Below are 11,099 nucleotides of genomic sequence, written 5' to 3' on the forward strand. Positions count from 1 at the left end.
AGGACCATTTCAGGAAGCCAGGAATGTTGGGAGTCGAGAGCATGGAGCCTAAAGTGTCCAGTTCACAGCAATAACCTTCTATCACATTCTGTCACATAGATAAGGTAGCAATGAGCACCTGAGTCAAAAGCTCCCAGAGTACAAGGGCCAGGTCTTGATCATGGGTTTGACATCCTACACATGTGGTCACCCTGAGCAGCCCAAGTAGGCTATTAGACCCCCTTCAATCCAACATTCTTTAAAATATTTATTCATTTACCTAGGAGGAGAGATGCTTAGAGGCAGCCCAACCTGTCGTCTGTTGAGGCAGGAGAGATGGGTACAAGTCCCATCTTCAGGTTGGGAGAACCTAAGGAGGTTTGTGCCTCAGTTTCCTCATCTGTACAATGGGGGAAACCATCATCATCATCATCACCATAGCTCCTTCCTTACAGACTTGTTGTAGGAATTAGAATAGGTTCATTCAGAGTTTGGCCCAGTGCCTCAATAGCCCCCAGTAAATGGCACTGGTGGTGTTACTATCATCCAGAGCAGTTCAGCAGCCCTAGCCTCAGCTCACTTATGTAGCCTGCCCAGCAAAACAAAAGCTCTGAACTTAAGAGGTCCACCTGCCTGAGTAGGGTCTACAACTCAAAAATTCTTTGCAAGCACCTACAGTACGCTCTCCAAGAGAAATTCTTGGAAATAGAATCCTCCCTGTTCTGTTACTCTCTGGTGATGTTTTGGGGGCCCTCCTGGACTGGCTGCTCTGGGTTCTGGACATAGCAGAAGCACAGAGGCTGGAGTAGATGATTGCCAAGGAGGCTTCTTCCTGGCTTACAGGCCCCCAAACTAGAGCGAGCCTGCACACCCTCTCTCTGCATTGCAGGCCCATCATCCTGGATCCGGCTGACCCCACCCACAATGTGGCGAGAGGCTACAAATGGGAAACAGTCTCTCAGAGGGCCAGACAGTGCCTGAAACAAAACTGTTGCTATAACAACAAGCACCAAGTCTGCAGCTGGAACGTGAAGGTAATGGTTCTTCTCTGGGCTGCCAGGGGCTTGAAGCTCAGAATGAGAACACCACATAGTATTTACTTATTTACTTTGGTGTCAGTGGAGCCAATAGGGCGTGAGTGTCAGTTTGAGGCCTGGCTGCACCACCCACCAGCTCTGTGAACTTGGGGAAATTATTCAACTCTCTGAGCCTCAGATTCCTTATCTTCAAATTCTTGTTTCCCTGTTCTTTCTTCTTTCTGTAACCTTCCAAAGAATCACTGGGATTCTTTGCTGTCAATCATTCTTTGCATAAGTTGAGCCCACACAAGTCAATTCAATCAGCTGTTCCGTGCCAGCACTGGGCTGATGGGAGGTGGCCAACGGGGCAACACTGGTACAGAAATAAGGCCTGGCCCCTGCTTGAAGAAACTCACCAGATTTTGTCAGGAAACAAGTCCATGACACAAACTTGCACAAAACTGCTAATCAGAATCACCAGAGAAGACACTCAGAAAAGAAAAAATGCCATTATAATATTATAATATGATGCCAAACCTATGGTATAGGTAAAGATCGTAATAATGTATTTTCATCACATTGTGCTTTTACAATTTGCAGAGCACTTGTCCAGCAATAGTTCTGCAAAATAGAAAGATCAAGTACTATTATTATCATTATCTTTAACATTATTATCCCCACTTTACAGATGAAGAAACTGAGGCTCAGAGAAATTAAGGTGATTAACCAAGGTCACACTGCTAAGAAGCAGCAGAGCCAGGATTCACATCCAGATCTTTGTGGGGCTGTGGAATCAGAAAACAAATGTCACCAGAAGTCACCAAGGAAGATTCCTTGAAGTGAGGGCTTGAGGTGGGCCCCAAAAGCCAGGGAGGGATGTAGACTCAGAATGAAGGGTACTCCATCCAGGTAGAGGGTCAGGGCAAAGGACTGGAGGAGTGTGCAAAAGACTAAGCTACTTGGAGCAGAAGGCATAAGCAGACTCAGAGGATCAGGCACAGACATTACAAACTGGGGCCGTACCAGCCAGAGGAGGCCCACAGATGGGCTAAAAAGTATATCCCTCTGGATTTTTCCTGAATATAAAAACCCTCATGCATAGATTTTCATCTTGAAAAATCAGAAGAGTTGGCAATGCTAGGCCTCTTCCTTCTTGAAAGAAAAAAGGATCAGCTTGAACGGATTAGCTAGGGGTCTGCCTACCATCCCCCTCCCCCAGCACCTTCCAGATGGTGTTCTCCAGCCACCTGGGGCTCTTGGGCCCTTGAGTGTGGCCTCAGGTGGTGATGAACAGACTTTGGAGTCTGACTGACCTCAGTTCAAATACCTGCTCTGCTCCTTGCTCCTTTTGTAATGGTCAGTAAATAACTTAACCCTGCTCAACCACGGTTTCTTCATCTGTAAAATGGGCTAATAATAGAACCAACCTCATAGGGCCACCGCGAGAACAAAATGTGTTAAGAAGACTATGAATGGTGCCCAGCCCAGAGCCTGGAAAGGGGTTGGCACCCTCTAAATATGTGCTGCTGTTGTTGCAAAGATGAGGACAGGTGAAGGGAACTTTTGCACTCAGACAGGGATGCGGACTTAACCCATCTCTCTCCTCTCCCTTCCAGAGCGCACGAGACATCCAAGTGACAGTGGAGCAGTGTGGTTACCCTGATTTAACTCTCACGGTGAACCCTTACAAGCTCATAAAGGAGATTAAAGAGGAGATCCAGGAGACACTGGGCTCCTCGGCTGTACTGCGTCTGTCCTTCCAGGAGCCCAGCGGGGAGCGGCAGCTTCTCAGGAGCCGCGACTACTTGGCCAGTTATGGGATCTTCTCCAACACCCGCATCTGTCTGCTGGAGACCGTTCCTCCTGAGATCCAGCTCTTTGTGAAGAATCCCAGTGGTTGGAGCCACTCCTATGCTGTTGACCCCAACAGCCTCATCCTGGATCTGAAGCAGCAGATTGAAGAGAAGGAGGAGCTGTTCAGAGAGGAGCAACAGCTGGAGTTCCAAGGCCAAGTCCTGCAAGATTGGTGGAGGTTGGGGATCTGTGGGTTCCAAGACAGTGACACCCTTATCCTCTCCAAGAAGAAAGCTGGGGAGGCTCAATTTCTACCCAGATAGTGTCCTCTAGGAGACGTCTCTGTGCATTTCTGCCATTTGATCCAGGTCCCACCAGCTTCCCCTTACCTCGCCAGTGAACAAATGAGGAGGCATATGAGAGACTAGATGCACAAACTGACAATGGCAAGACTGCACTTGACAATAGAATTCTGACCCACCACCTCAGCAGCCACCAGCCCGAAAGCCAAACCACAACCTCTGCATCAGTCAACCCCAAACCATCAGGATTTGGTCAATAACTGCCAGCTTCCCTATTTCCCCCCTTCCAACTTAGGACCAACCAAAGAAAGCCAAACAAGCTCCCTAACCAATCATATAGGATGCCCTGCTTCTAGTTAGCCCGCCTCCAGCTTCCCCATGCAAACAACCACAATTAGGATATACCTGAAGCCTTCCCTTTTCCCCAGTATGAAGCTTCCCCATTGCCCTGACTGTGTTGGAGTCTTTGCCAAACACAAGTGATGGTGGCTGACTCCCTTGCTACTGCAACTTGGAAATAAATAACCTTTGTTCATTCTCTTCTGGGTGGTCTTCATTTCTTTCCATAGGTGCTAAGGCTGTCCTAGGGGGTTAATGTTTAGTCAGCTTGAGCCTCTCAACTCTGGAAGGTGAAGACCGTGGGGAAACTGAGATGAAGACATGCAAAGTCTGGGAGAGCGAGGATGACGCAGTGTTAAAAATCTGCTCAATTCCTAAAACACACACACAAACAGTACCTAATGCTCCAAGGACTTAAGGAAAGTAATAGCATCTTTATTGTCAAAGGACATCATGTGATTAGGTTTACTCCAATCAACCCATAAAAATTTCCTTTTTTCCCTTCCCCTTTTGCCCTGTTTTCTAATGGACTACTCACCATAAGGGTTAAAAAAAAAAGATACTTCATAATTGGTTCTCAATAGTCTTTGGGCACTTTATCAATAATAATCTGTTTCCCACCTCTTTTTGCCTTCCGGGGCAGAAAGAGTGCCACTTTTCCTTGGGGTAGACAGGGTAGCCCACATCTTTGTATCCCTCATAACACCCAGTATAGCCCAAGTTCTAGACAGTGGGCCGATTCTTGTTTCATAAAATGATGAACAAGTCGCCTTCCTCTCTTTCATAATAGAAAAGCTGAAGCCAGAGAGTTTATTTTAAAAATGATTTTTACACAACTTCAAATATAAGATAAAAAGAAAAGCATTACGAAGACAAAAGTGATTTCGTTCATCTTTCACAGTGGAGTATCTTAATTTTGCAGATTCTAATGTGTTGGTCTTGGGTGGATCTTAGGAGTCAGTATTTAAAAGTTTCCCAGATGTTTCCCGTGTGCAGGCAGAGTGAAGTCTTGATGTTAGAAAATCGCAGAATGTTTCCCAAACCAAACCGTGCATCAGAATCACCTAGGAGAGTGCCTCTCAAACATTAATGTGCACACAAATCACCTGGAGGTCCTGTGTAAAGGCAAGTTCTGATTCAGTAGTTCTGGGCTGATGCCAAGATTCTGCATCTGTAGCAAGCTCCCATGAGTTTCCAATGCTGCTGGTTCACAGACTGTACCAAATAGTCAACGCCCTAGAATATTGGAGGAAATACAGATTCCTGAGTCCCACCACTTGGAGACTCTGATTCGGTTAGTTTTAGTGAGACTCAACAATGTGCGTTTTAATGAGTTCCCTGAAGTTCTTCCGATGCCCAGATGGATTTCGGAATTACTGGAATAAATGGAAATATTGAAAGTGCCCTGGATCAAAACCTGCAAACCAATCCTGGCTCTGTCATTAACCCCCTGCGTGACCTTAGGCGATTCCTTCCCCTGAGTAGGTCTCATTTTCCTCATCAAGAAAAGGATGCATAAAAATATAACACACATGATTACAAAGAAAACAAATGATCCTGAAATTCAGTTGTCATTAATAGTAAAAAGTCACATTTGGGATATTACTATGTATGAGTCTTCATCCATGCATTAAATAAGAGATTAAATCATGCATTAAATAAGAGATTAAGTCGATCTCTTAGGCCCTCCTAGCTCTCACGTTTAAGGAAACCTCCAAGACCTTTTGCGACCAATGGCGGCCTGAGGCTGAGAACTACAATCCCCACAATGCCTTGCGCTTTTCCGCTGTCTTGTAGGGTCGTGGAGGCGCTCCCCACAATCCTTTGCGGTGGTTCAAGGTGGCGGCGCCCAATGGCACCATGAGCGATTTGGAAAGCAGCAGCAGCAGCGACGCGGAGGAGGTGCAACGATGTCGCGAGGCAGCGATGCCGGCCTGGGGCTTGGAGCAGCGCCCGAGGGGGCCGGTGAAGCCAACAGCCGGTAGGGGACTGTGTTCAGGGAGTCTGGCCGAAGGGCGTAGGATCTTCCCCTGCGGCCTAAGAGGATGGATGGTGAGGAGGGAGTCACCGGGATTCCACTTCTTTCCCCGAGAAGGCTCCAGGGTTGGGAGGTCTTTAATCCACTGATGAGGAACTGGTCGTCCAAACCCTCAGACCCCTTTAATTTTAGGGCAATGTACACTTTTGACTCCTTTTTGCAACATTTATTTTACACCAAGGCACTATGCCGAGAGCTGGAGATAAGATAAAAAGAAGCAGACCATGTACTCCGGTAGCTTACAAATCCAGGGAGAGAATGGACATGCAAACGAAGTGTCCGAAACAACATAAAACTTCATTATGTCCTCAGACTCACCCTGGAAGGTCAGTAATCTATCCCTATTTTATAGATTAGAAAAAACAAAGGCTTGGGGAGGTAACATGACTTGTCCAAGGTCGTCAGTAGAGGAGCCAGGGCTCAACTGAACTCTTGTCATCTGGGGCCTGGGATCTGACTGCTTCTGTTCCGTGACAGAACCTCACATCCACTGGTCTGTGGTCGTGACAGAAGAAATCCTCTTCTTCCTGTGATCACTCAAGAAGGACCAGGTCTTTAAAGACCGTGTATCCCAGGCTTCCAAATTCCTCAAGTCCAGGAGCATCGGGCACTTCACATCCTGCATTGTGCTCCAGAGCCGGCGACACAGACCACAGTGTCAGCTGTGTCCCCTGGAGTGTTTGATGCGCTGTGGCCCTGCTTTGGGTCGAATTACCAAGTGTCCATTTGGCTCAGTTGGCCTCTTAAAAACACAAGCACATTTTGTCCCAGGATTCACAAAGCTCAGAGCCATCTTTCACTCATCTCCCACACTGTCTGTCTAGACCATCAGCAAAATCCCATTGATCCATCTTCAAAATACTCACATCCCGAGTCCTGCCACTTCTCACCATCTCAGTTACTACAGCAGTCTTCCGCCTGCTTCCGCCCTTGTCCCTCTGCAGTCTGGCTCCTCACAGCAGCCCCAGAGATTCTGTAAAATCCTGAATGCATGTGTGTCCCTCCTCAGTGCACAGCCTTCCTGTGGCCCCTCACCTCCCTCAAGGCCCAAGTCATCACGTGGTCTGGCCCCTACAAGTTCTCCGTTTCTGCTGTTACCCCCGCTCCCTGGGCTTCAGCCCCACTGGCCTCATTGCTGGTTCTGAAACACACCAGACAGGCCCCTGCCTCAGGGCCTTTGCAGCTGCTCTTCCCTCTGCCTGCAAGACTCTCCTGGATAGCCATGGTCTCCAATCTCTGCTCACGTGTCACCTGTCAGTGAAGCTGTCTGCCCACTTTTATAAAGTGATCCCCAACCAGCACTCCTTACCTCCCTCCCCTGCTTTGTGTGTTTTCCCTGTACCTATTATCTAATTTTGTGTTTTAATTGTGTGTGTTTTTTGTCATCTGTTTCCACCAACTAGAATGTCAGCTCCATGAGGGCTGGGATCTTCATCTAAGTTGTTCAGCAGCTGGAACACCAGCCGGGTAATATTAGACCTTCAGTGTTTGGTTGAGCAGGTGACCGCCAGGCCAGGCATCCCCATTGTCTTAGCTTGAAAAATGTGATCAGCATAACTGAGTCCCCTTCTCTCTCCTCCACAGCACTCAGCACACAGCCAGGTACGTACTAGGTACTCAATAAATACTGAAATCAAATGATCCTTAGACTTGCCTGTTCAATCATGGTGGCTAAGAGCAGGGCTCTAGGGCCAGACAGCCTGGGTCCTCAACTCTGTCGCTTACTAGCTGTTTGACTCTGGCTCAGCTCTTTTACATCTCCTTGACTCAGTTTCCTCTTCTGCAAAATGGGGATAATTGTGACCCCTCCCCCGTGAGGTTGTTAGGAAGATTCAGTGAGTTACGCATGTAAATCACATAAAATACAGCACTTGACAATTGTTACTGTCATTTCCTCTATAAATGCCTCAGCGTTCTGTTTTTCCACAGGTGCTGCGAATACTCAGTTGCCAACCACCCAGCCGAGCTTCAGGTACCATGCATTGTGGGTTCAAATTTCATGTATTTGTTCACTGATGTTGCTCCCCTGCTGTGTGGCTGAGGCTGGGTGAGACCCTGCGATGTCAGAGTAAACCAGACATACATTGTCCCTGCCCTCACGGGGACAGCTTCTAAGCTTGCAGGAAGTGAGCCTTTTTGTGTGTGTTGTAGGCACAAGGCGAATGAGCACGAACAAGATGGCAACGAGCTTCAGACCACCCCCGAATTCCGAGCCCACGTAGCTAAGAAGCTGGGAGCCCTGCTGGACAGGTAACCAGAAGCTTCTGTTCTCTTCTCCCACCCTCAATCAATATGCACAGTAATGGCTCCCGTGGGCTAGCATCCGTCACCTCACTGCTTTCATAATCACCCTGCCACATAGGGTCTGTCCAAATGTAGAAATAGAGGCTCCCCTCTGAGTAGAAGCACTTGCTTGAAGTCATAGGAAGGAAGGAGCAGAGTGGCTTTGACTCTGAAGGCCATGCTCTTAACCACTGCGCCCGGCCACCAGCAGAGTAGAAGGGGAGCCCGAGATGAGCGAGCTCCTTCCCACCGCAAGAGGGCAAGGGACCGACAGAATTACTGCTTCTTGGGTGCTTTGTGTATGCCAGGCACTGAGAGAACACAATCTGTAAAGATCCAGGCCAGCGTTCCTAAAGTGGGGGCCAAGGAACGTGAGTCTGGAGCGTGGCTCTCGACAGAAGGGGTCCAGCAACAAAGAGGCTGGGAAACGCTGCACTCTGTGTGCCCCCCGTGCCCTGGAGATTTGGATTCCTTGTAGAATAGTCAAGGCTCTGAGAAGCCCTGCTGTAGAGACCTGTGTGACTTTGTGTAGCTCAGCGTCTTCCAGAGTCATGTGGCCACAGTGCCTCTGTTCTACGGAGGACCCATAGCGGGGCATGGGGCACGTTTCAGGACAGGCTGGTCTAGACCCGTTTCCGATGGACAGAGGCCTAGCAGGATTTAAAAGGAAGATGAGGACATCCAGGCCACAGTCTTTCAATTTGAAATAGCCATCTAAAAGGACAAATGAACCTCCCAGAGTGCACAGTGGCTGCTCCTCTGATACAGAACGGTGGGCCAGGCCTCAGCAGGCTGCACCCCACATTAGTGCTCGTCCCCTGACCCGAGAGTGTGCTGAACGTGTTGAGGAAGGACAGTTGGCATTTTAGTCCATGGGAGCAGTTTTTATCCACCTGGCATTGCAGTGACCTACATCGGCCAGTTTCCCCAGGTAGAAATCCGGCAGGATGCTAGTTACACATGGTCAGAATATTCCCTGCAGCATTTCCGTATTTCTCTCTAAAGAAATGGTGCTCCAGTTGGTCCTGTGTTACATCAGGGTTTCTCAGCCTTGGCACTATGGACATTTGGGACTGGAGCTTTCTGGGTTGTGGGGCCATACTGTGCACTGCAGGATGGTCAGCAGCATTCCTGGCCTCTACCCACTAGACCCTAGTGGCATTCCCCCTCATCTTTTGTGACAACCAGATATATCTCTAGACATAGCCTGATGTCCCTTATGGACCAACCTTGAACCACTGCTAGATGCTCAGGTCAGAGTCAGCGCCTGGTTGGCATCATCTCCAGTTTTATGTGAGGGGTCCTGTGAGGCTCATTTTTTATTTCTACAATGGTAATCGTCTTCATCATTGTCATAGCTGCCATTTACCGAGCACCTGCTTACAAGCCAGGCTCTGTGCTGAGTGCCTCATATACCCTATCTCATTTCATCCTTGTGACAGCTGTAAGAGGCAGGGACTGTGACCATTCCCAGTGTACAGATGGGTAACAGAGACTCAGAGAGATGAAGTCCCTTGTTAAGTGACAAAATCAGGATTCAAAACCCAGGTCTGACGTATGAAAAAGCTCCATGGATTGTAGCAAAGTTGGTTTCCTAGTTGTGATGATGGACGCTAGTCACGCCCAGTATTACCACAGGGAGAAACTGGGTGACAAGTATGTGGGATCTTCCTCTATGTTATTTCTTGGCACTGCATCATGTCAGTATGCAGTTATCTCAAGCTTTTTAAAAATTTAAAAATTAAAAACAAAAACCAAATAAAACAGGTTTGCCCTGCTCTAGGCACCAACCTCAGAACAATTTTTTCTAGATTAGTCATATTTCCTTCTTCCTGCTTGCTGCCAGGAAGCTCAGAACGCAGTGTGTGCCCTCTGTCTAGCAAGTGTATGGGACTTCCTGACCACACTCCTGGTTCATTCTGTCCCTTGTGCTCTTATTTTCTCTTTGCCTCATTTAAAATTGCACTCTTCTGTTGGACTGAATATTTTCAAAACTTCTTCAGCACTTTCTGGAATCAAGTAGGGTTTAAACAAATGAGGCACTGCAGTGGGAGCTAGCAAGGGCTGTAAGCATGAGCGTCTTTATCGGGCCAGTATGCTCTCTCCTTTTGCACTTAACATCACATTACCCTGTCCCCTCCACTTAAAAAAAAAAAGGTTTAATTAAAGTTTTTTTTTTCCTTGTCACCCCAGATCACATCCTAAATCAACCATCTCCTCTTTCTTCTTCCCTTAGCTCCATTACCATCTCAGAAGTAGTGAAGGAGCCAAGAAAGGCTGAAGTACAGAGAGTCACCCCAGAGGATGATGGTGAGCAGTTATACTATTAATAACAGCTCTCGTCTATTAAGCACCTGCTGTGAGTCTGGAGCCGGGAATACAGTTTTGTATGCAACCTTCTTTCATCCCTGCAGCCCCTGTCTGCGGCTGGTATTGTGCTGACACTGTTTACAGGGGGAGCTGTGAGGGAGGCTGGGACTCCAAGAAATGCAGGCACTTGCCTGAGGTGACCTCGTCTGTCTGGCCCTGAGCAGGAGCGCCTCACCAGTGCACACTACAGACATCCTGCTGGGGTCTCTGTCCCATGCCCAAGTCATCTGCCACTTGGGAAACTGCCTGAGGCAGGAGGCTCAACTGCTGCCTTCCAGATGCCTCAGAGGGCGTGCTGACCTGATTTGGCAGCTGGCCTCCTCTCAAGCACCCCGTCCTCTCGCTCCAGCAGGCAATAAGCGTGCCCCTCATCCTGTGAGGCACCATTCCCTGTGGACTGGGAGCTCCTTGAGGGCAGAGGCAGGGCAGCTGAGGCACCCGGGGAGGGGGCCCCTGGGATGCTGACTCCGCCCCTTTGGATTTCAGGCTTCCGGCTTTTCTTCACATCCATCCCCGGAGGCCCTGAGAAGGAGGCCACCCCCAAGCCCCAACAGAAACGGTTGCCTTCCAGCTCCAGGTGAGACAGCACACCCTTTCCTCAAGTGCCCTCGCTTTGGCCTTGTTCTGTCTTGGCCAGTTCTGCACCCCACCGCCTGCCTCCCCCGAATAGTCTAGCCGACTCTGGTCAGGTCCAGAAGGACCCTGTCAGGCAGCTGGAGAAATAGTGCATCAGTGGGAGGGGGAGAATTTCCACTGGGAGTTGGCTTTGGATGTTTGCTGCTTCTTGAGCACCCATCTTGGCCAGACACCTCACTCCCAGGACATCCCTGGGAGCCCTGGGCTCTGTTAAGATCCTCATTTTATAGATGAAGACACTGAGGGTCAGAGAGCTTAAGTCACTTAAAGAGGCCACACAGCTGGGAAACAGAGAAGCCAGTACTGGAACCCAGGTCTACCTTACTGAGCTCCCTGACT

At 48.7% G+C, this 11,099-nt stretch overlaps 2 protein-coding genes across 9 annotated transcripts in view; both read left to right on the forward strand.

The window, feature by feature from the left end:
- Positions 1–3,626, forward strand: part of OASL (2'-5'-oligoadenylate synthetase like) — a 16,927-nt gene extending 13,301 nt beyond the window's left edge. For 2 of the 4 annotated variants that reach the window (XM_014553661.2, XM_014553660.2), the window contains exons 5-6: positions 869–1,013; positions 2,615–3,626. In XM_014553661.2, the coding sequence (XP_014409147.1) occupies positions 869–1,013; positions 2,615–3,115 (646 nt within the window). In that variant the 3' untranslated portion in view covers positions 3,116–3,626. The remainder of the gene's footprint in view (positions 1–868; positions 1,014–2,614) is intronic. The other 2 variants (XM_032471934.1, XM_032471935.1) reach the window with 2 other exon arrangements.
- Positions 3,627–5,265: 1,639 nt separating this feature from the next.
- Positions 5,266–11,099, forward strand: part of C32H12orf43 (chromosome 32 C12orf43 homolog) — a 29,081-nt gene continuing 23,247 nt past the window's right edge. For 4 of the 5 annotated variants that reach the window (XR_004316593.1, XR_004316594.1, XR_004316595.1 and 1 more), the window contains exons 1-6: positions 5,266–5,414; positions 7,056–7,073; positions 7,401–7,443; positions 7,623–7,721; positions 9,991–10,064; positions 10,611–10,701. Coding sequence is in view for 2 of the 5 variants with exons in the window: in XM_014553662.2 (XP_014409148.1) it covers positions 5,294–5,414; positions 7,056–7,073; positions 7,401–7,443; positions 7,623–7,721; positions 9,991–10,064; positions 10,611–10,701 (446 nt within the window). In the remaining 3 variants the exon portion in view is untranslated. The remainder of the gene's footprint in view (positions 5,415–7,055; positions 7,074–7,400; positions 7,444–7,622; positions 7,722–9,990; positions 10,065–10,610; positions 10,702–11,099) is intronic. The other variant, XM_006178099.3, reaches the window with a different exon arrangement.

The sequence above is a fragment of the Camelus ferus genome, chromosome 32 (genome assembly GCF_009834535.1).
Source record: "Camelus ferus isolate YT-003-E chromosome 32, BCGSAC_Cfer_1.0, whole genome shotgun sequence".
Lineage (NCBI taxonomy): Eukaryota > Metazoa > Chordata > Mammalia > Artiodactyla > Camelidae > Camelus > Camelus ferus.